The sequence below is a fragment of the Balaenoptera ricei genome, chromosome 9 (genome assembly GCF_028023285.1).
Source record: "Balaenoptera ricei isolate mBalRic1 chromosome 9, mBalRic1.hap2, whole genome shotgun sequence".
NCBI lineage: Eukaryota > Metazoa > Chordata > Mammalia > Artiodactyla > Balaenopteridae > Balaenoptera > Balaenoptera ricei.
The window spans coordinates 6221082-6242102 of record NC_082647.1 but is presented as its reverse complement, the minus strand read 5'-3'; the positions used below and the strand labels follow the sequence as shown (position 1 = coordinate 6242102).

The 21021-nt window shown below is 49.7% G+C and overlaps 1 protein-coding gene across 1 annotated transcript; it reads right to left on the bottom strand.

Annotated features, from left to right (window-relative positions):
- Positions 1-408: 408 nt before the first annotated feature.
- On the bottom strand, positions 409-19259 carry GBX1 (gastrulation brain homeobox 1). The gene is made up of 2 exons (XM_059932578.1): positions 18707-19259; positions 409-1649 (listed from the first exon to the last, which is right to left on the bottom strand). Exons 1-2 carry the CDS (start codon positions 19257-19259, stop codon positions 1084-1086), a joined length of 1119 nt encoding a protein of 372 aa, XP_059788561.1. The 3' UTR covers positions 409-1083.
- Between the last annotated feature and the right edge of the window lie 1762 nt (positions 19260-21021).

Genomic DNA, 21021 nt, shown 5'->3' with positions numbered 1-21021 from the left:
TTATAACAGAAGAGGACTTGGGATCCCAAGCTTCGTAAACGGTGCAACGGGGGTGGGGGGGAGACCACAATTAATGCTGTTAAAACAGAGCCCTAGAAGTGGGTCTTTTTACTCCAGGCCCTGATGTCTGGAATATCGAAGAGAGCAGAGATGGACTAATAAGCTGCCACGCCCTCTACACAGGAAAGGATTCGTTAACGGGCGCCCAGGTGATGGGGGTGAGCCCCCGGCCGGCCCGTCCCTCACACGACTGATGACCTCCACCTACTTAGACACGGCCAGACACACCCCATCTAGGCTCAAGTACTTCATTTCCCCTCAGAATACAAAAGGGAGTGAATCCTCTACCCTGAAGTCTGCAAACTCTTCCAAAGAGCAGAAAGCAGAGGTGCAGAAGCTTGCCTGTTTAATGGTAAAGAGAAAAGAGGTGCCGCGTTAGAAGCATGAGAGCTGGAGGCGTGAACGGTGGGCAGCACCTGCGGCGGGAAAGGACGTTAGTGGAGGTAGATTACATGAAAGAGACAGTGAGTGCTGAAGGGTTTCTAAGGGGCTAGTGACAGATCCACTTCGCTTCTTTGCGCGTTCTGTACTATAGACAGGCGAGGCGGTACCCACCCTGGGGCAGTGAGATGGAACCAGACTGGCTGAGGATGGAGGACACACACAAGCTCCCCAATCCCTCTCAGGGGTGCAGACAGACAGAGGCAGAGAGCTCCATATATACAAACTTCACACAAAATAAATAAGGAGCTGTCATCAGCTTGGCTAGGTCTCACCCTGGCTTCCTTCCATCCCCATCAGAAGCGATTCCAGGGCATTAGTCAGGAACCTTCCAAGCCCTAGGGGTCCACCTCAGTCCCAGCAGCTCCTCGACGGGAAGAACCTAAGCCCCTTTAGCCCTGAAGCCCCAGTCCTGGGGGGGTCTCTGGAGTGGCTCAGGGCCAAGTGCCAGGAGAGCCCCCCTAGAGCTACGTTAGTTGCCGACTGAGCCCCGTCCGAGGGCAGAGTCACAGCGGGAGCCCCTCTGGTCCGCAGAAGCCTAGCCCAGTCTCAGAGCAGGCTCAGGAAGCCCCCGGGAGCCCCTCAGGGCCGGGCGCCCTGCTCTATCTGTTGGTGCTGGCTCCGCACAGCGAACCTGTTGACGTGCACGGGTATGGGCACAACAATCTTGGGGTTTCTTACAGGCTCCCCAGAACGGCTGCTCACATTGCCAGCTTTGATGCGCTTCCACTTGGCCCGCCGATTCTGAAACCAGATCTTGACCTGCACCTCACTGAGCTTGAGGGCGTGGGCGATCTGGGAGCGCTCGGTCAAGCTCAGGTATTTCTTGCAATGAAACTCCTTCTCCAGCTCCAAAAGCTGCTCGCTGGTAAAGGCTGTGCGGCGCCGCCGGCTTTTGCCCCCAGGAGCTGTGACTCCCGCCGCTGCCGCCGCCGCCGCCGGTGCCCCCTCCTCAGCTCCAGTCCCCAGGCTTCCCGTTAGCTTCGGTTTGGGTCCCAGGAGGGCCCCGGGGCCCCCTGCAGAACTGTCCAGGAAGCCGTCGTCCTCGCTGTCACCGCCCGAGCCCTCTTCCTCCTGCTCGCTGCCTGCTGGGTCTCCCGCCGGCGCCTCGCGCTTCTCCTCATCTGAGCTGTACACCTTCCCCTCTGCTGTGGGGAGCGAGAGCCAACGGATGGGGGGGAGAGGCGAGGAGAAGGCAGACAGGTTGGAGGCGGCACGTGGAACCGTGGCCAGGCGTGGACAGCACGACAGCAGGAGGAGAGACAGACGTGGAGGGGATGAGACGGGGCGGGAGGGGAGACATCCGGGGTCGGGGGTGGGAAGAGGTTCAGGAAGACAAAGAGATGGGAAGAAAGGTATTAACCAGCACAGACTTCACTCCGCAAAGTGGGGGAGGCAACAGGCATGGATCAAAAGAGCACCGTCCCCAGGACTGTGACACCTCAACCCCCCACCCCTGCAACCTCGCTTCCCCTACCCGCTGCCTGCCGGCCCTCTCCAGACCCACACCGAGGGCTTTCCAGTCACTGACCACCCCTCCAGACCCCGACCACGCAGCCGCAGGTCGGAGTGAAGCAGTGGGGAACCTGGCTTAGGGTCCTTTCAGTGGCTGGAGGCAGGAGTGAGCGACGTCGGAGAATTCACTTTTGCAGGAGAGAGGGGGAGACCACAGCTGCAGCCTTTGCTATTCTCCTAGGACTCCTCGCTGGCCTAGTGGGAAGAGATATGTGCTCACCTCTATTCCGTCTCCCTTCCTTCCCTCTTCCCTAAATCCGGAATCTTTTTTTTTTTTTTTTTTAACCTTTTGGCTGCACCACCGCACGCCATGTGGGATCTTAGCTCCCCGACCAGGAATCGAACCCGCGCCCCCTACGTTGGAAGTGCAGAGTCTTAACCACTGGACCGCCAGGGAAGTCCTGGAATCTCAGAATCTCATTTCCAGATGGAAACTTCAGGGTCATCTGAGTCCCTCCCCCTGCCGCAATCGGGGTCCAAGAAGTGTTACCCAAGCACCTGCGAGTCAGGAGGTTTCCGTACCCACCTTCCCAATTCTCCTTAGCCAGACCATCCAGCCCAGAACAGGGCGCCTGCCCTGCCACACGCCACCTCATCGGTGGCCAGATTTTTCTTCCAATTACTTAGCCCTCCAGGACCCTTTCAATCCTTCTCCTTAACTTTAAAAAGACATCATCTCTTTTCCACCCTCCCTCTTTCCCAGCCAAGGTTGCTGAGAAGCACAAACGGCTGCTTTCTGCCCAAGTTCAGAATCCTGAGGACCCTGAGCTTGGTGTCAGTGAGAGAACCGGAAGGAGTATAGGAAAAGGAGGAAGAAACAGAAGTTCAGCAAGGGAAGACACAGAGAGGAAAATGGAGAAAGAAATGCTGACTCAGTAGACTACTGATTATTTGTAATCACAGGCATATAAACATTTTAATCCATACATAATTCTAAAATTTAATTCAGCCATTGGTTTTAATCTTCTTATCTATTGACATTTTTGTCAGAACTGCAAATAATGCATTACGAATGTTTTCAGTGTTTGAGTTTTACAGACTCCCTTGTTTTCTGCCCAAAGGACCAATAAACAGTGGAGCAACAAAAAGTCAAAAGAAAACCAACCAGTAGAAAAGAGAACAAAAGAAAACAGGTAATCCGTAAACTGAACAGTCAGGTCCTTACCAGTGGAGCTCACTGTGTAAAGCGGGGAGGACTTTGTAGACGTGGCGGTGCACCTATACACATCACCACATGTCACGTGTACACTCCTAAGCACACTCTGAGGTTGAGACTATAACCCAGAGCTAAGTGACTTGGGGCAACAGTGAAATGCTTTATAAGAGAATGGGGCTGTGCATGTGTGTGCGCGGCTGGACGGCTTCCCACCGCTCAGAGCTTGGCTGGCGCTCCTCTCTAACCCCTGCCATCTGCCTGCCCCCCTGCAAAAACTTCTCAGGGCCTCCAGGACCAGCCCAGTCACTTTCAGTTCCCTTCCCCGATCCCAGAGTTGTCCTTTCCCCTCACGGATGCAATCCACACCTGTTCCTTTTCCTCAGGAACCACATTTGCATTATTTTCCTTAGAGGCCAGAATTCAGCCCCTGCCCAGATCACCCACCTCCATCTCAGTCAGTGTTCTCATCTCACACCCCAGGGGTATCTTTATGCCTGAGCCCCTGCCTCTTCTTGGAGGGCTTCATGCTTTATCTGACCTTTGCAAAACCCACGTGGCACACCCTAGTTTAGCCTCACCCAGACTTCCGACGCTGTCCCTGCTCGCTGCTGCCACCGGCAGGTGGGCTTCGTTCGCTAACAGCCCCCCCCAAGCTCCACCAGCACCCAGCTCTGTGAGCTGTCAAGAGATCCATCCACTGTCCATAGGTGACGTACCCCTCATGATGCTCACCTCCCACCACCCCAGGCTTTCTTCCTTATCTAGCCAAAATCTCTTTAATTTCTGCAAGATTCAAATCCTTGGGTTCCCCTTTCATGTCATTAAGGGCTCTTTCCCACACCATTTTCCTCTTCCCCAGAACTCAAGCGTACCGTGTCCCAAACTGAACTCCTGAGACTTCTCCTGAGCCAGTTCTTCCCCATCTGAACCCCCGTCTTTCCCATCTCGGTTAATGGTAACTCCATCTTCCCTGTTGTTCAAACCAGACCTTCACTCTCTCTCACCGCCCATGCCCAACCCATCAGCAAATCTCGCTAGTGCTGCTGCCTCTAAAATACCCCCAGCCCGACTTCTCACCACCTCCTCTGTGTCCAACTAGCCCGAGTCACCCTCGTCTCTTACCCGGTTCATCAGCATTTTCTCCTGCTTCTGCCCCTCCCCCCGCCCCTGCCCCAATTATTCTTCTGTTTGAAATACTATATTCTTCACCTAGATTTTTGCACTGACTCATTCCCTGTGTCCTTCAGGTCTTTATCAGTGAGACCTTCTCTGATCATCCTTTTTAAAATTAAAACTCCCAATACTCCCGATCTCCCTTCTCTGCTTTACTTGTTGCTACAGTATGTGTCACTAACTTTATTAACTTATTTTATTGGCTGTCTCTTCCTATTAGAACATAAGCTCCATGAAGGTAACCATTTTTATTTATTTATTTATTTATTTATTATTTATGGCTGTATCCCCAGCATCTAGAAAGTTACCTGCACAGAGTAGGCACTGCATAAATATTTGTTGACTGAATGAAAGAAACTATTCCCAAGCACTTTCTCACTCTCCATCTCTGTCCCTCCTTTCTCAAGCCTCACCTAAAATATTCCCTACAACCCTGCTCCCTCACCCCAGCTCCGGGCGTAAGACATTCTCTCCAAGAACATTATTCTACCCACTTTTCAGTGTGCCCTCTGATCTCACATTCGCTGTAGAGGAACCCATATGTGGTAGGAATCTATAGGATCTTATGCTAAAGGAAATCAAGAACAACCCCCAACATCATTACTAAATCCTCTAACTTTTAAGTTCTGATTTTTAAAACATGGTTTGCAGTAAACAGTAACAGAAAGAATAACAAAAGCTTGTTAAAACTCAGCCCAATATTACAATATTTCAAACAGCTGCTAAAAAGGCAGAAACTGGATTTCAGGGCTTGAAGGATGAAATCATTTAGCACAGCTCCAAGCACCCAGGGGGTATCCAATAAATCTAAACTGATGATGACTGAGATGAGGTTCCCAGGTTCCTGATCTGGCAGGGCCCTCCTGAGATCAAACCGTCCATCCCTCTGTCTTCAGACAGATTCCATAAAATCAAGCCCACATGAGTGGGCCACCCCCAGTGCCGCTTTTAAAGCCATATAAAAAGCACAGGTTCACAACCTCTCTTGGTTACTTGATCCTGGTGGGATCCTGAGTGGCAGGGACAAGAGTGTCTCCCTGAGCCTTTAGAATCATGACATTGAGGGCTCTGATAAGCAACTCTTCTAAGGAGGCGGGGGTGGGGAAATAGAAGAAAGCAACCGAGAGGGGAAAACACAGCGACGCTCCCAGAGGAGAGGGTCTGGGACAGTGAGTGAGGCTGAGGAGGAGGGAGAAGGAAAGGCACAGCAGGAGGAGGAGAACTGGGGCACGAAGCGGCAGGGGGTGGGGCAGACATAGCGGCAGAAGAAGTAGATGATGAGTAAGAGAACCTGAAAGGGCTGAAAATTAGGGAGAAAACAGAAAAAAATCGGGGCATGGGGGGAAGAGAGTAAAAAGCTTTTGAAAAAAAACCCAACACGCCCGACATTTTTCCACCCTAAACAGTGATGCATCTGGAGCCCTGCTGTTTGTTCTCTGCTCCACCGACAGATGGAGCACTTTAGAATGCAAGACCCAACGTGATGGAAACGTATTCGGAAGGCTTGGACGAGCAATACGGCAGTTCGACCCTTTACAATATAGCGATCCTGAAACAGCTTTACTGTTTTCTCATGAATGAGCTAAAAAATAAATGCAAACTATTTTCTTTTATCCAATTCATAATGAATACTAATAGTAAATATACTCAAAACAAAGATGGCACCTAGAAAAATGGTTTTGGCTAAAACTTGACAGAAGCACATCTTGTTGATAAAATTTCTATTTGCAAACTTTGATTTAGAATAATTGGACCTGGTAGATATAATGTCCATAAAAGTACATTTCTAACTGCAGATGCTATAGTTGGTTGACGTGAACAAAAAAACTTGATCAACAAAACAAGACGTAGAAAATTTTCAATGGGAAATAATGATTCTGATGAGAAAAATTCTAGCAAAAGGAAAAATGTTTAATTGGAAACAATTTTACTGTGCTAGGTAGTAGGTAGGTAGGTAGGCCAAACAGAGAGGTTCTGTCCTTTGTGTATGAAAATGACATTATTGGTAATATAAGAGTACATTGTTTTACATACAAAATAGATAATCAGTAAGGACCTACTGTATAGCACAGGGAACTTTACTCAGTACTCTGTAATAACCTATATGAGAAAAGAATCTGAAAAAGAATAGATATATGTATATGTATAACTAAATCACTTTGCTGTACACCTGAAACTAACACAACATTGTAAATCAACTATACCCCAATATAAAAGAAAAGAAAACAAAAAGAATACATTGTTTTCAGCTTGTTCCCTGTGGGTAAGTCTACAGTCTGTGAAAAGACTTTGGTATCTATCTAGGGGAAATGACACTGAAGCAGACTGATTATTAGGAAACATCCAGAGTTCTCCTGGTAGATGCTATTATCCTAAGAAGCAGACATCGCAGGGTTCGAACCATGATTACTTGTAGAGTCCACTCCAGGGGCATTATTCCACCCCAGAGGGCAGCACGCAGACTCCAGGGGCGCCCTTGCAAGGGGCCTTCCTTCTGAGAGGAAGAGAAGCCCTAACTTGGTAACGAGTCAGGTCCGACTGGGGAAGAAATCAAGGGCAAAAGAATCCGTGGTAGGTATTCTCCAGTAGAAAGAACAAATAGCACCAGACTCGTACCACCTAGAGAGGGAGTCTGCGGCTGAGGTCACCAAGGATGCTGGGCCTGGGGAGTGGAGCGGAAACCACCCCCAGGACTGGAGAACCACTTTACACAGAGTCCCTGTGCCATTCGGCCCTCACGCAGCCTGCTGTGGTCCAGCTGACATAAAACCCAGTCTTTACTACGCACTGAGGAGAAGTCTCTCCCCCATTACACTCGGTTCTGACTTCTCTTCCCTCCATTTAAAGAGCCACTACCCTCACACGCCCCAAACCACTCTCCGGACAACTACCCAGCTTCCTGAATACAGAACCAATTTGGGTGGGGTCAAAAAGTGGGATAAAAACCCAGGTCACCCCTCAAAAAAGAGGCATGATTGCCACCACCCTCATTGCATCAACATGCCCAGGACGTAATTATTTCTTTGTTCCTTTTGGAGACGGTACTTCCTCCCGTCCTTGATGGCAACCAGCTCACTTTCCATGTGTTTTTCATTCATCCTCATTAATTTCATGCCCACGTTATGCTACTACTCTTTCCTATAATTTTAGGTACAAGAAGGAACACTCACTTTCTCTCTCTCCCATTTCCCCATGACTCTTCATCATTCTTTACTCCAAATCGACATGAGAACTTCCTCTACATCACTCCCACCTTCACGACAACTCCATGGCGACTTCCCCACCGCCCCAAGCTCAGAGCTCCTTTCATGGCGTATTAACATCATCATTGCCAAGAGCACCCTTGTATGACCTTTAACTTTCCCAAGCACTTTCACACTTATTCTTTCATCTTTGAGCAACTCACTGAAGTACAGCTGACCTATTAGTAGTAGTAATGGGAGGTTAGTAACCTTATTTTCAGATGAAAAAACTGAGTTTCAAAAAGATGAAATGGGGCTTCCCTGGTGGCACAGTGGTTAAGAATCCGCCTGCCAATGCAGGAGACACCAGTTCGAGCCCTGGTCCGGGAAGATCCCACATGCCGCGGAGCAACTAAGCCCGTGCGCCACAACTACTGAGTCTGCGCTCTAGAGCCCGCGTGCCACAACTACTGAGCCCACATGCCACAACTACTGAAGCCCGCACGCCTAGAGCCTGTGCTCCGCAACAAGAGATGCCACCACAATGAGAAGCCCGCGCACCGCAACGAAGAGTAGCCCCCGCTCACCGCAACTAGAGAAAGCCCGCACATAGCAATGAAGACCCAATACAGCTAAAAATAAATAAATAAATAAATTAAAAAAAGGAATCTGCCTGCCAATGCAGGGGACACGGGTTCAAGCCGCGGTCTGGGAAGATCCCACATGCCACGGAGCAACTAAGCCCGTAAGCCACAACTGCTGAGCCTGCACTCTAGAGCCCGCGAGCCACAATACTGAAGCCCGCGCACCTAGAGCCCGTGCTCCACAACAAGAGAAGCCACCGCAATGAGAAGCCCACGCACCGCAACGAAGAGTAGCCCCCGCTCGCCGCAACTAGAGAAAGCCCACGCACGGCAACGAAGACCCAAAACAGCCAAAAATTTTAAAAAATTAAAAGAAAAAAGATGAAATGATTTTCCCCAGGCACACAGCTAGGCACAGAGCCAGGTCTAGAATCCTGGTCTCCTAAACCTCCAATCAGTGCTCTTTCTATCCTTTCCAGTAAAATATCTTCTCTTCCCCTCCACTTGAAGTAAAAGTCCTCCCCAGATGCCTCACCAGATAAATAGCCTTCCTATGAAACCCAGTTTTAGTTCAGACCTCATCCCATTCACGTATCACCCAGAGCTCCAGCCTCATCATCAACATCTTCCCTTCCCTTTCGCAGAGAAGATTCTTAAAATCGCCACGGAAGAGGCCTCACTCACCAAACTCCACCTTTGTCCTTTCACAGGCTATTTTTCCCATCATTCCCAAGACAAAATTCCCTCCAAATCTTTCTGCTGTTTTTTCCATCATTATTGGTTTGTATGATGTAATCTTACCAGTCACCATTTCTTTTATTTAGAAATGTATTTTCTCATTTAAAGAATAATACTGCCCATTTATGGAAACAGTTTTGTTTTAATACCAATTTTTCTCTAGCTTCTGGTGTGCCTCTCTCATCCCTCAAGGACAGCTCTTCCTTGCCCAGGAGTCAGCCTCACTGAGGAACAGACGCTTTCCTTCCACCTGCATCTCTGCCTGCCTTCCCCATTCCAGAACCCTCTCGGAGCCTCACTCCCAGTGTCCAGCACTCTTAGCACTGCTTATCTAGCCAGCGAGAAGGCTTTCCTCCCTAATGCTGAAAGGGAGTTAAAGGCACATTCTTTTCTTTTTTTCTGGTTGATAGACATCTGTTTAGGGTTTGTTTTTGTCTGCCCAGCACCCCTTACCCCTCCTGTTCACGAATGGCACCCCCTTCCTCTGGCCACTGCTCCCCATCAACTGCCCAGTAGAGTGGGGCTGTCAATTGCATTTCTCCACCTTCACGACCACAAGGAAGGTGACCTGGAGCTGACCAATCCGCACATCCGGTCTCTCTGGGGACTTGACTCGAGCTAGTGAATCAGTTGTCCTAGGATTTTACATGTGCTAGAATTCACTGGGGTCCCGATCTGGGATTATAAAAATTTAGCGTTGCTTACGTTTGTGCCCTCCCCTTCCTCTCATCAGGAGAAAATGAGGCAAAGACAAGAGACAGGAGCCAGACTGAGAGCAAGAAAAAAAGACCTGGGCTTCCCTGGTGGCGCAGTGGTTGAGAATCTGCCTGCCAATGCAGGGGACACAGGTTTGAGCCCTGGTCTGGGAAGATCCCACATGCCGCGGAGCAACTAGGCCCGTGAGTCACAACTACTGAGCCTGCGCGTCTGGAGCTTGTGCTCCGCAACAAGAGAGGCCGCGATAGTGAGAGGCCCGCGCACCGCGATGAAGAGTGGCCCCCACTTGCCGCAACTAGAGAAAGCCCTCGCACAGAAACGAAGACCCAACACAGCCATAAATAAAATAAATAAATAAATAAATAAACCCAAAGTTTAAAAAAAATAAAAAATAAAAAAAAAAGAAAAAAAGACCTAACGACACTGTTTGCATTTTTGGATCCACGTGAATCAATAAATGTCCATTTTAGCTTAAATTAGAGCTGAGCTACTGTCACAAGCAACCCAAAGAGTTCTGACTGCAGACACTGCTCTAACTAGAAGTGACAATACGCGCATGACTCCAGGGAAGGTAAGCCTCTCCACCTCACTCCCACACCAATCCCATCCAAAATAATTCTTCCAAAAAGAAACCCAGGTCATCCCTCAAATTATTCATAATAATGCCACCTAAAATTTCACAAGTCTGAACTGTATTTGGACTTTAAAAAATCTCCATAAGCCATCCAGTGTGAATTACTTTAATCCAATAGCTTGCTCCTGACACTAAGCTGAGATCAGATATATGAGGGAATAGGAATTCTGATGAAGAAAAAAGGAGAGGTGTTTTTTTGTTTGTTTGTTTGCTTGTTTTGGGTTTTATGTTTGTCTTAACAGAGAGAAAGGAAGAACAGGCCCCAGAGGGACACAGAAGGGCTTTGGGCAGCTATGTCCACAGAGAGTGTCTCACCAAAACGTGAGACAGGAAAACTGAAAAGAGGGAGGAAGAGCTAAAGACAAAACTCGAAATCTACCCATATTAGGTTCATGCAATGTTCTCTCCTGGCAAGCCCCATACAACCAGTTCTCGGAATACAGGGCTATTTCTAATTCGTCCTTTTCAGTACAGACAGTGCCGCCCATCACAACTCCTGGTAAAGAGGTCTTTCCCAACTTAATTCCCAGGAAGGCTTAATTCCCATCCATTTCCAGTACATGGACAACACATAATTTCTTGCATACCTATTACTTTAGGATGCTGGACAAAGATCTTCTCATTTAATCCTTAACTCTGTGAGGTAAGAACTGTTGCCCTTATTTTACTGGTGAGAAAACGGAGACTGCAGAGGTTAGTATTTTGCTCTAGATCACAAAAAGGGTGGTGCCTAGATCTGCATCCAAAGCCTGTGTTCGTTCCTCTGGGCAACACCACATCTCTCTGTTATCACTGAATGAAAAGGAGACTGAAACCCACCATCACCCTATCATAACTTCTGTACCAGATGGAGAAATAATACAGAAGACCAGGAACTGATTTCACAGCACAACTCTTCTTTTTGGGCACTGCTTCCTTCCTCACCACGTCAACTTGGTCACAATCGATCCCCAATCTCTTTGGCCTAGATAAGACCTACCCCCACCTTTATCAAATGTTTCTCTCATTCAGTATGATGGCTGTGAACGGCCAGAGCTCAGGTAACACCATCCGGATCCCAGATGATGGAGCCTTTTCCATCCTAAAGCCCAGCCCTGATTTCATCTCAAGATGTAGGCATCCCAGGCGCCTCCTCGTCAGTGACCCCGATAACTCAGCACTGAGAAGTACAGAATCTCTTCTCCCAATCCCTTTGCTCAGGATGGCTTTTTTTTTTTTTAAGGGAACAATTCATTAATAAAAGTATCCTTACAGATAAAAACAGAATTGTAGAGCTGGAGCGACCTTAGAGATCACCTAATTCAAACCCCTAATTTTACTGATGAGGAAGCTGGGACACACAGAGGTGTGATTTGGCCAAGACCAATCAGTTCCATACTCCCAGTATCTGTGCATAATTTATAGGACAGTTATCACCTATTCCAGCACAAAGTGCTTCTTCCCTTCGCTCTTGGGATAGTTTCATCTTCCTCCCTCCTAGTACACGGCTGCGTCACTTCTCTTCCCATTGCTTCCAATACAGAGTTCCAGGTTACCCAGTACTTCTACTTTAATACCACTTCCTCCATAATTCACAGTCAAGAAATCCATCTCCCATTACCCCCAGTGCTTTCTCCTCATAACCCCGGTCTCTGTTAGTCCCGGCAGCCCCCGCGCTCCACGACCCACCCCCCAGCCTTCCCCCCCCCCCCCACCCCCGGTCGCATTTGCTTCTAATACAGACTTTTCATTTCATCACTAGAAGAGTATTCCTTTCCCTTCCATGACGGGAAGGGGATGAAGGCACTGCCTCATGACTACCTGACATACAGTGCTGTCTCTTCCTACTACCACTTAATTCAACTCGTGAAGGTCACTCTTCTATCACACCAAATTCAAGCATCTCTTTTCCCTAGCACTCTCCCAATCAGCACGTCAAAACTTCTTCCACATTACTCTAAGCTGTAACTTTCTCCCAGCATGATCGTATGGCCAATGAAAAACCCCAACCTCTTCTCTACCACTCCTAATCCAGACCTCCTTTATCACCATCACAGCCATGGGCACCACCACGGGCATACAGCGCTCTGTCCTTTTCACTGTTTCAGATGAGGGGTTTCCTCTGTCCGACCCCAGCCTGGGGCATTTCCCATCCCCTCTAGGTAAAAGTTCTCCCCCAGCGAACTCTTTCCTTCTCATCGTTCCTATTTAAGCTTCTCTCTTTTTGTACATCTACCCCACTGCTTCTCTCATTGCTGTTTCCTAATTCCCAATCCGTTTCACTGCAAAGATCCTTCTTTCCCCGTTATTTCCAAGGCAAAACCCTTGCCTATAGCTCCCTATTGTATTGCACTGAGAGTAACATTACTGTCAATGCAAAGCACTTTGCTTAGAATATTATGTTCCTCCTTCTTTCCAATGTTTTCCAAAAACATTTCCCCCTCATTATTCCAATTACTGCCTCTCTCCCGTTATTCCCAGTACAGACTATTCATGCCCATCACTCTGAGTCTAAGAATTATGCTCCTAACCATCTAGAATCTGTATCTCCATAGTTGCATTTGTCACAGCAGAGACCCCTCTGTCTTCCAACCCTCCCAAGTGCTACCTTCACTACGGCACAAGGCATCTCAGGATCGCATTACAATCCTCCAATAACATTTTCCGCTGTCATTTCTGAGATCTCTCTCTCTCAACCAGGGTCTCTTTGGCAGCCTGACAAAGCCTGTGAACCCCTTCTTGGAATAATGCTTTTAGGTGCATAACGTAAAGCACACAGGATTATATTAGAAGCCAATTACATAAAATCCAGTTATCAAATATTTTAAATGCATTTGAGAATAATTTATGTTTCTTTACTAAATCATCAAACAACAAGATGTCACCAAAGATTGTAAATTTCTATGAAAATATCTGTGATTTCTATTGGTGACAAAAATCTCAGGTACTGGGGAAACTACCAAGGTTTTCGGCCTACCTTCATAATTACAGGAAGTGCCAAATTTTAGTGAGAAGTTAGTAGAAATAAAGATGTAATTTTTTTCCCACCCATAATTAACAGATCTCCTCACAGGAGGTCCATGGAGTCTGTGTTAACAGCCCGACTAAACACTGAGTCTAGAAAAATAAGCTTTAATTCTATGAAATTGAAAGGAACATTAAAAATTATCTGAACTAAAACTTTTATGTTACAGGTGAGGAGACTGAAGCCTAGAGAAGTTATAAGACTTTGAATCTCCTGTAGTGTTTTAAACAATACTAAGGCCATAACAGACACACAATAAACGTTCTCTGAATTGAACTAAGTGGCTTGCCAAAGTTGTACAGCTAATGATTGACAAAGTTGAGACCTGAACCCATGTGTCACGACTCCTAAATAGACGTTCCTTCAATCACATTAAGTTAATGCAACATTTGCCTTTCTATAAATGTCAATGGAGCAATCACTCTCCCTGTATGCTCTTCCTCAAAATTTCTAGGAAAACATGCTCTCCATCACTCCCAAGAAAAATCTCTATCCTGTTTCTAACAACAGAAGTCTCTGATTCCATGTCACATTATCCCTTCCTGTTTTTCTCTCATCAGTAAATATATCTTGACAGTCATAATGGATACCTATTCAGAAATTGATGGTCATCTACAATGTTCGCTAGCTATAACCAGGTGCTTGACTTACAGCAATCAGCATTCAGATATCATGCTCCCAGGAAGTTTCCCTAGTCTTCCTTGCATGATTTCCATTATTATTGCCAATCTCTATTCAGAAATTAGCATATCTTTTTCGGTTTAGTTTTAAAATATAATGTTCACTACACTGCCACCTCCCAGTTTTGTCCCATCATGTTCTCTTTTCTATACCATCTCAACCACAAATGTTCTTTTCTTCACCATGCTCAGTACTGGCATTATCTTTCATATCAATCTCTCACTGGATTTGTACCGTCAGTCCAACAATTACATATGGAGTGTCCACCATCCCTCACCTCTTAACTATTTGTTTTCAGGCAATCCAACCCTTTTCTCCCTGAATGAATCACTGCTCTAGACACCTGCAATTTAAAGTTTTCTCCTGCATTTCTCCAAACGGCCAGCTCTTTTCATCATTCCCCAGCACACAGCACCTCTTCACCCATCCTCTCTGTGATGTGTATTCACACCACATCCTTAAGTTAGCTTTGATAACTGTCAGAGCTCACACACACCTTCACACATAAGATCACCTCTCCCCGTCCCATTCAAGGCAGAATTCTCTTTTTTCCTGTCATTTGGGGCTTACTGCTCTCTTCTCTCCGTATTCCTAATACATCAAGGATTTCACTATCCACCCATTTCAAAGCTCCTTTTCCCTCATCACTTTCACATGACTGTCCTTAAAACTCTCTCGATCTGATATGTTGAACATGGTCCACATGTGGCTACGGACCACCTGAAACATAGCTAGTTTGAATTGAGATGTGCTGAATGTGTAAGATACACGCTGGGTTTCAGACTTAGTATGAAAAGAGGATATAAAACATCTCATGAAAGTTTTTATATTGATTAATGCTGAAATAATATTTTGGACACGCTGGGTTAAATAAAATATACTATAAAGTTAGTTTCGGGCTTCCCTGGTGGCGCAGTGGTTGGGAGTCTGCCTGCTAATGCAGGGGACACGGGTTCGAGCCCTGGTCTGGGAAGATCCCACATGCCACGGAGCAACTGGGCCCGTGAGCCACAACTACTGAGCCTGCGCGTCTGGAGCCTGTGGTCCACAACAAGAGAGGCCGCGATAGTGAGAGGCCCGCGCACAGCAATGAAGAGTGGCCCCCGTTTGCCACAACTAGAGAAAACCCTCGCACAGAAACGAAGACCCAACACAGCCAAAAATAAATAAAAAATAAACAAATGTGGGGTTAAGAAAAAAAAAGTTAGTTTCACCTGTTTCATTTTACTATTTGACTGTGGCTGATAAAATTATTTTAATTACATAAATGACTTGCTAGACAGCACTACTCTGGGCGCTTCTGTTGATTCATACTTTTAAATCTTCCCTACTAATTCAAAATTCTCTGTTATCACTCCTCCTAGGACACCTCTCCCAGCTACCCCCACTGCTCCCACACGTCAAACCTAGAATTATTTTCCGTATACCATTCTCAATACCTTTTCTACCCCATTATTTCTGTACACAGTATTTCTTTTTCCCTGCTAATATAGCTTCTACCCCTGCCATCTAATCATAATAAAGTTCTCTTTTCTTCTTCATCAGTTCTAGTAGGGTGCTATCTGTCTCAACTCGCAGAAAAATTTTTAGAAATAGTCCTTCTAATTCCCGACAAAACGAACTTTGCTCACCATTCTCCAAATTGGCCTATCTTCACTATAATTTCATTAAAAGGGCTAGTAATTCTAAAACCCTAGACAAATGTAAATTAATAATTTCAGACCCATGTCACCCATTCAAACTAGGACAGCAATTCTTCCCCTGTCATTTTAAAAATGTCGTTCCTGGGCTTCCCTGGTGGCGCAGTGGTTGAGAATCTGCCTGCTAATGCAGGGGACACGGGTTCGAGCCCTGGTCTGGTAAGATTCCCACATGCCGCGGAGCAACTAGGCCTGTGAGCCACAACTACTGAGCCTGCGCGTCTGGAGCCTGTGCTCCGCAACAAGAGAGGCTGTGATAGTGAGAGGCCCGCGCACCGTGATGAAGAGCGGCCCCCGCTTGCCACAACTGGAGAAAGCCCGCCCACAGGAACGAAGACCCAACACAGCCAAAAATAAAAATAAATAGATAAATAAAAAGTTAAAAAAAAAAAGTCATTCCTTCTCCAAACTCTACTATGTTGACGTTTCAACCCCTTTATTCAATCCGAGAACTCTCTTACTTCATGCTAAATACTCTAATACAATTCCCCAAATGGAGTGTTTGTTTTCCCACCACTTTCAGCATGCGTCATCACTCCCCAAACTGATGCGATGTCTAACATTTTTGGAATTGCCATTTCTTTTCTCGACTATGTTAGGGAAAAATCAAGACTGGGAAGGTGGACGGGAGTGGCGAGAAAGGGTTGAGAGAGTCTGCACTGAGACGGATAAGAAGATGCGGTCACAGAGAAGACCTCCCACTCATTATCCCCTTTGAATGTTCCTTCTGAAACCTCTCCTTACTGCTCGGCCCCGCAAGCCCCACTGTAAACCCTTTATGTGTATCTCTTCCCAATGAATGATTGCCTTCACTCCAGCACCTCTCAGAATTCTTCCTCTGTAAGGTCTCCTTCCCATAGTTCTTAGCAAAGAAATTCCTTGTCTTCACTCCAAGGACAAAGAACAATCTCTTTATTGCTTCCAATATTCCCTTCAGGTGATGAAGGTCTTTCCTTCATCATTCTATATATATAAGTTCCAGTTTCTTATCACTCCCAGTATTGAAAAACCTTTTTAAAAAAATTACTCCTAGTGTTGAAACTTTCCCTTCTTTCCTACTAGTATATTTGTTTAGTTCCTTCCTAATCCTCTCAAGACAGAACTCTTTCACATACACACACACTTCTGTTCCAGAAATATTGTTCCCTTTTCGTGTAGCCAACGCTAGAAATCCCTTGCACATGTCTCTTCCAATAGGTGGCCCTCTCCTTTCTCATATGCTCTTTGGATAATCTGGGTATATAGCTCATTTGTTCACCCTTTCCTCTATTCTATTCCTCAATATTTCTCTTCTGTTCTTCTCTGTTTATTCTTTTCCCTCTCTCTCTCTCTCTCTCTTAATGTCTGGTTTTACTGACAATATTCTATCTGCTTCAGAAAAGAGCCCCCATTATACAAATGGGTCAAAATAAGAACTGAGGGGAACCTGAAAGAGTAGGACACGTTGCTTGTTCTCCCACGGTCTGGGGATAATCCCCCCAGCTCCCCTCCACTGGGGTGTCTTCCTCTCTCCTCCCCCTCAGCTCATCTCTTCCTCAGGTGTCTGGTTCTCCTACTTCCTCCAAAGCCATCCCTCTGACGCCTGCCTTGCTCTCTTTTCTGCCTTAGGACGACCCTATTCGAAAACTCCCATTGATCCTTTCCTCTTCCCATCCTCCTGCCGGCTGCTCCCCTTTCCCCCCCCCGCTCTGGCCCCTTTTATCTTGTGGACATCTCCTCCCACCTTCCAGTTGCTGCTCTATCATTTCCTTTGGGTCCTCCTCAGGAGATGCTGCTTAGACTTCAGCCACTGGTTCCGCCTGGTCCAACCAGGTACAAAAAACAACAACAGCTGAATCCCCAAAGCCAAAATGCCCAGGGCTAGAGGGGCAAAGAAGAGGAAGGCAGACTCTACAGCAGCCCTTGGGGTCTGGAAGAGGTATTAGCCCTTTGGACAACTTCAAGGAAGGGGCCAGGAACCTATCCTCAGGAATTGCTCTCTCCTGGCGAAGGACAAAAGGGCTCTTGGCTCTCCTCCTTGTCTCCACTAACGTCAGCCCCCAGGCCTCCTGGGTCACTTCCACCTGCTAACCTGGCTAAGCAGAGGCAGGTTCATCCTGAGGCTAAAGAACTTCAAGCTTCAGGATCGCCACACTTGCACGCAGCCCGTTCTTCTTAAATAGGGCCCACCCACCCAATTGCTTAAGCTTTGGATCTCAGCACACCTGAATCTGCCCTTGAATAGCGGAAAGCTTTTCCAGCTTCTGGAGGTTAAGGATCAACAGGGACGCCTGTTTAGATTGATTCACAACAGGGTTCGGTTTGAATACACCTTGCCTCTATTGAGACGGAATCCTCCTCTGGAGGATCCAGGATTCCTGAATATCTCTTAGCTGAATCTCACTGGTGCCAGAATCTTAGCTGGATTCTGGACTCCAGGCCTTTGGGCCACACCCAACTCAGCCCAGCCTGTAGCCTCTCCCTTGGCCTCCCAGTCAACCTTGGTCCAGCAGTGCTAGGCCTCCTGCTAGCTAATGTTCCCTTAGGACCCCTACTTGGTTCTTCAAGGCTTAGCTCTAAATCCGCCAATAAAGAAGTGACCTCTACAAGTGTAAGAGAAACACAGGTCATCCTCACCGTCAGCACCACTTTAAGACCCTCCCTTTGCCCCTGCGTTCACAGAGCCCATTCGGGGTCAGTACAATCGTCTCTCCAGAAGCCCTTAATGAACTGACAGCTGCCCCACTGTACCCTCACCCAGGGGTCTTGCTGGTGTCCCCAGGAATCCCACACTGGCAGCTTCTCTATTCCCAGCAGAGGAGAAAAATGAAGGGATTCTGAAAAGGAGACGCAGGGTGAGGCTGGAGGACTAGACTGCTGGGAGGAAAGGCACTACTCTGGCGGGAGCACCGGCAAGTCTCTGGCGAGGCTGCAGGCACTCTGGAGACACAGCGGGGTGGCGGTCCTGGGATCTAGAGGAGCCGCGTTGGGAGCGGAATTGGAAGTGGCTCTGCAGAACCCGCCATCTGGGGGTCTGGGATTCCAGGGCTCCAGGCAGGTGCCGAGACTCCGAGCAGGCGGCTGCCTGGGGCTTCCAGGTGAACGAGCCTCCCGCCCGGCGCCCTGGTCGCCCAGCACTTACCCGGCAGACTTGGGAAAGTCTCTGCGAAGTGCAGAGGCGGGGGCGGTGCGGGGTCTGCCACTTTCTCCCGGGCGGGCAGCAGCTCTTCGGCTTCCAGCCCGCCCTCCGGGCGTCGGCCGCCCGGCTCGGGGTTGTTTCGGGTGGCAGTGGCGGCGGCGGCGGCGGCAGCGGCAGCGGCAGCGAGCTCCGGGGGCCCGTAGAAGGCGTCGGGCGGCTCCGCGAAGCTGGGCAGCGCGGTGGTCAGCGCCACCATCGAGGGCACGGCCTGGCCCAGCCCCGCGCAGAAGGTGTTGGTCAGGCGGCCGGCAAAGGAGGCTAGCGGGGCGAGGGGCGGGAGGCCGGCGGGCAGCGGCGCGGGGGCCAGCGCCTGCGGCAGCACGAGGGGCCGGTAGGGCATGAACATGGGGTAGCCGGTGTAGAGCAAGTGGCCGGAGCGCGGCGGCGGCGGCCCGATCAGGGAGTCGATGGAGAAGGCAGTGCCCGGGCCCCCGCCGCCGCCGCCGCCGCTCCCGCCGCTGCCCCCGGGGGCGCCCCCGCCTCCGGCTCTCTGCATCGTGCCCGGAGCTGCGGTCGCCCCAGGGCGCTCCCCTCCGGGCGCCGCCGGGCGCCCCGCGGCTCGGGCGCCCCACGCGGACACGCAGGGCTCGCTCCCCGGCTCCCGGGCCGAGGTGGCGGCGGGGCGCGGGCTCGGCGCAGTGTGGCTCCGGCGCCGCGCTCCCTCTCTCTCTCATAAGGAGGGAGGGGGCGGGCGAGCGGGAGGGCTGGGGGTGTCGCCCTCCGGACTCATCCATCTTCCTCAAATTACGCTTCACTTCCTCCCTCCGCCCGCAGCCGCCGCGCCCGGCTCCCGCTCCCTCCGCAGAACCCGTTCCCAGCGGCCCGGACGGCCGGCCCGGGACCCCCGCCCGCCCCCCGCAGCCCAACCAACTATTATTAATGGAGATTGATGAGGCCGGACACGCCGCTTTGTGAAAGTTTGCGGCCGACGAGAAGGCAGCGGCAGCTGCTGGGCCGGCGCCCCTCCCTCCAGCCGGCCCGCCCCCCACTCTGCCCACCCAGCTCTGGGCCCGGCGCGGACCGAGCGCGGGGCGGCCAGCGCGGAGAGCGCAGCGAGGGCGCGGCCGGACCACAGAGCCCCCCGCCCCGGGCCGCCGCCCTCCGTCGGACTCCGGGCCAGTCCCCCAGCGTGGCCCCCCGCCCCCGACGCCCCCTCCCCGGCCCCTGGGGCGGACGACAGGGCGGGCCCGAGAGCAAGGCGCGGCGGGCGGACGGGACCTCGGCGGCCCCCGGGGCGGCGAGGCGGGGACGGCAGGGGGCGCGCTCCTCCGCGGGCCCCTCGGCTCGGACCCTTTTCCTCCTCGGCAGCCCGCGTTCACACTCTCCCCCTGGTCCCTCTTGGCACTGGCTTTTCCTCACTCCCCCTCCGTCGCGCACTCCCTGAGTCCCTCGCTCTGGCCTCTGCGGGTAATTTCCTCGAGTGCCCTCACTGTAAGTCAAGTACTTACCATTCCTCTCACCCTTCTCCCTCCATCTTCCTCCCATCCTTTACATTCTTTTCCTTCCTCCCACCCTTTCCTGCCCTCGTTTCTATCCCTATTCCTGTCGGATTATTCCTATTTCTCACTCCCTATCCCATCCGCTTTATTCTATCGCCCCCCCCCCCTCATTTCTCGCCTAAATCTGTATCTCTGTCTGTCTGTCTATCTCGGTCTCTCTCCCTCGCTCTCTCTCCCTCTCTTCCGCTATTAATTTCCCTGATTGGCTCCCCGACTCCAGCGCCGCTGATGAGCCCTATTCATTCCCGGGCCTGACACTCTCGACCTGCCCTGGCTGATTGCTGGGGGCTGGCCCCAGGAGCGCTGATGAGCCCCAAGGGTCAGCAGCGCTAATTAGCCGCTAATTGCAGATGACTCCGCTCACCTCCCCCATTCTCCGACACAGAAATGGCGGCGCCTTTTACCCTCCCCCTCCTCCTGATTCCCAGAAGTAGACTTGTCAATCTGGAGGCAAAAGTCATGGGCACTTTTGCTTGATAGCAGCCTCAGGTCAGTGGGCAAGAAAGACTTAAGACAGGCAAGTCAACAGAAGAAGAGTGACCGGAGCTTCAGGACACAGAGCAAGCCTGGCCAGCTAAATGAGGGTCATCTGGTCACTGGGAAACTGTTACTCAGGTGGGGCCAGGGAGAGCCAAGCAAGTTGAAATTAATAGTAGCAAAGCCAGGCAAGTTTAGGAAGAGGCAATCTAAACAGAAGAAGTTATTTGGTTTAGGTGAGGAGGAAAACCTACACCAGAGTCTCAGCGTTCCAAGAGAGAG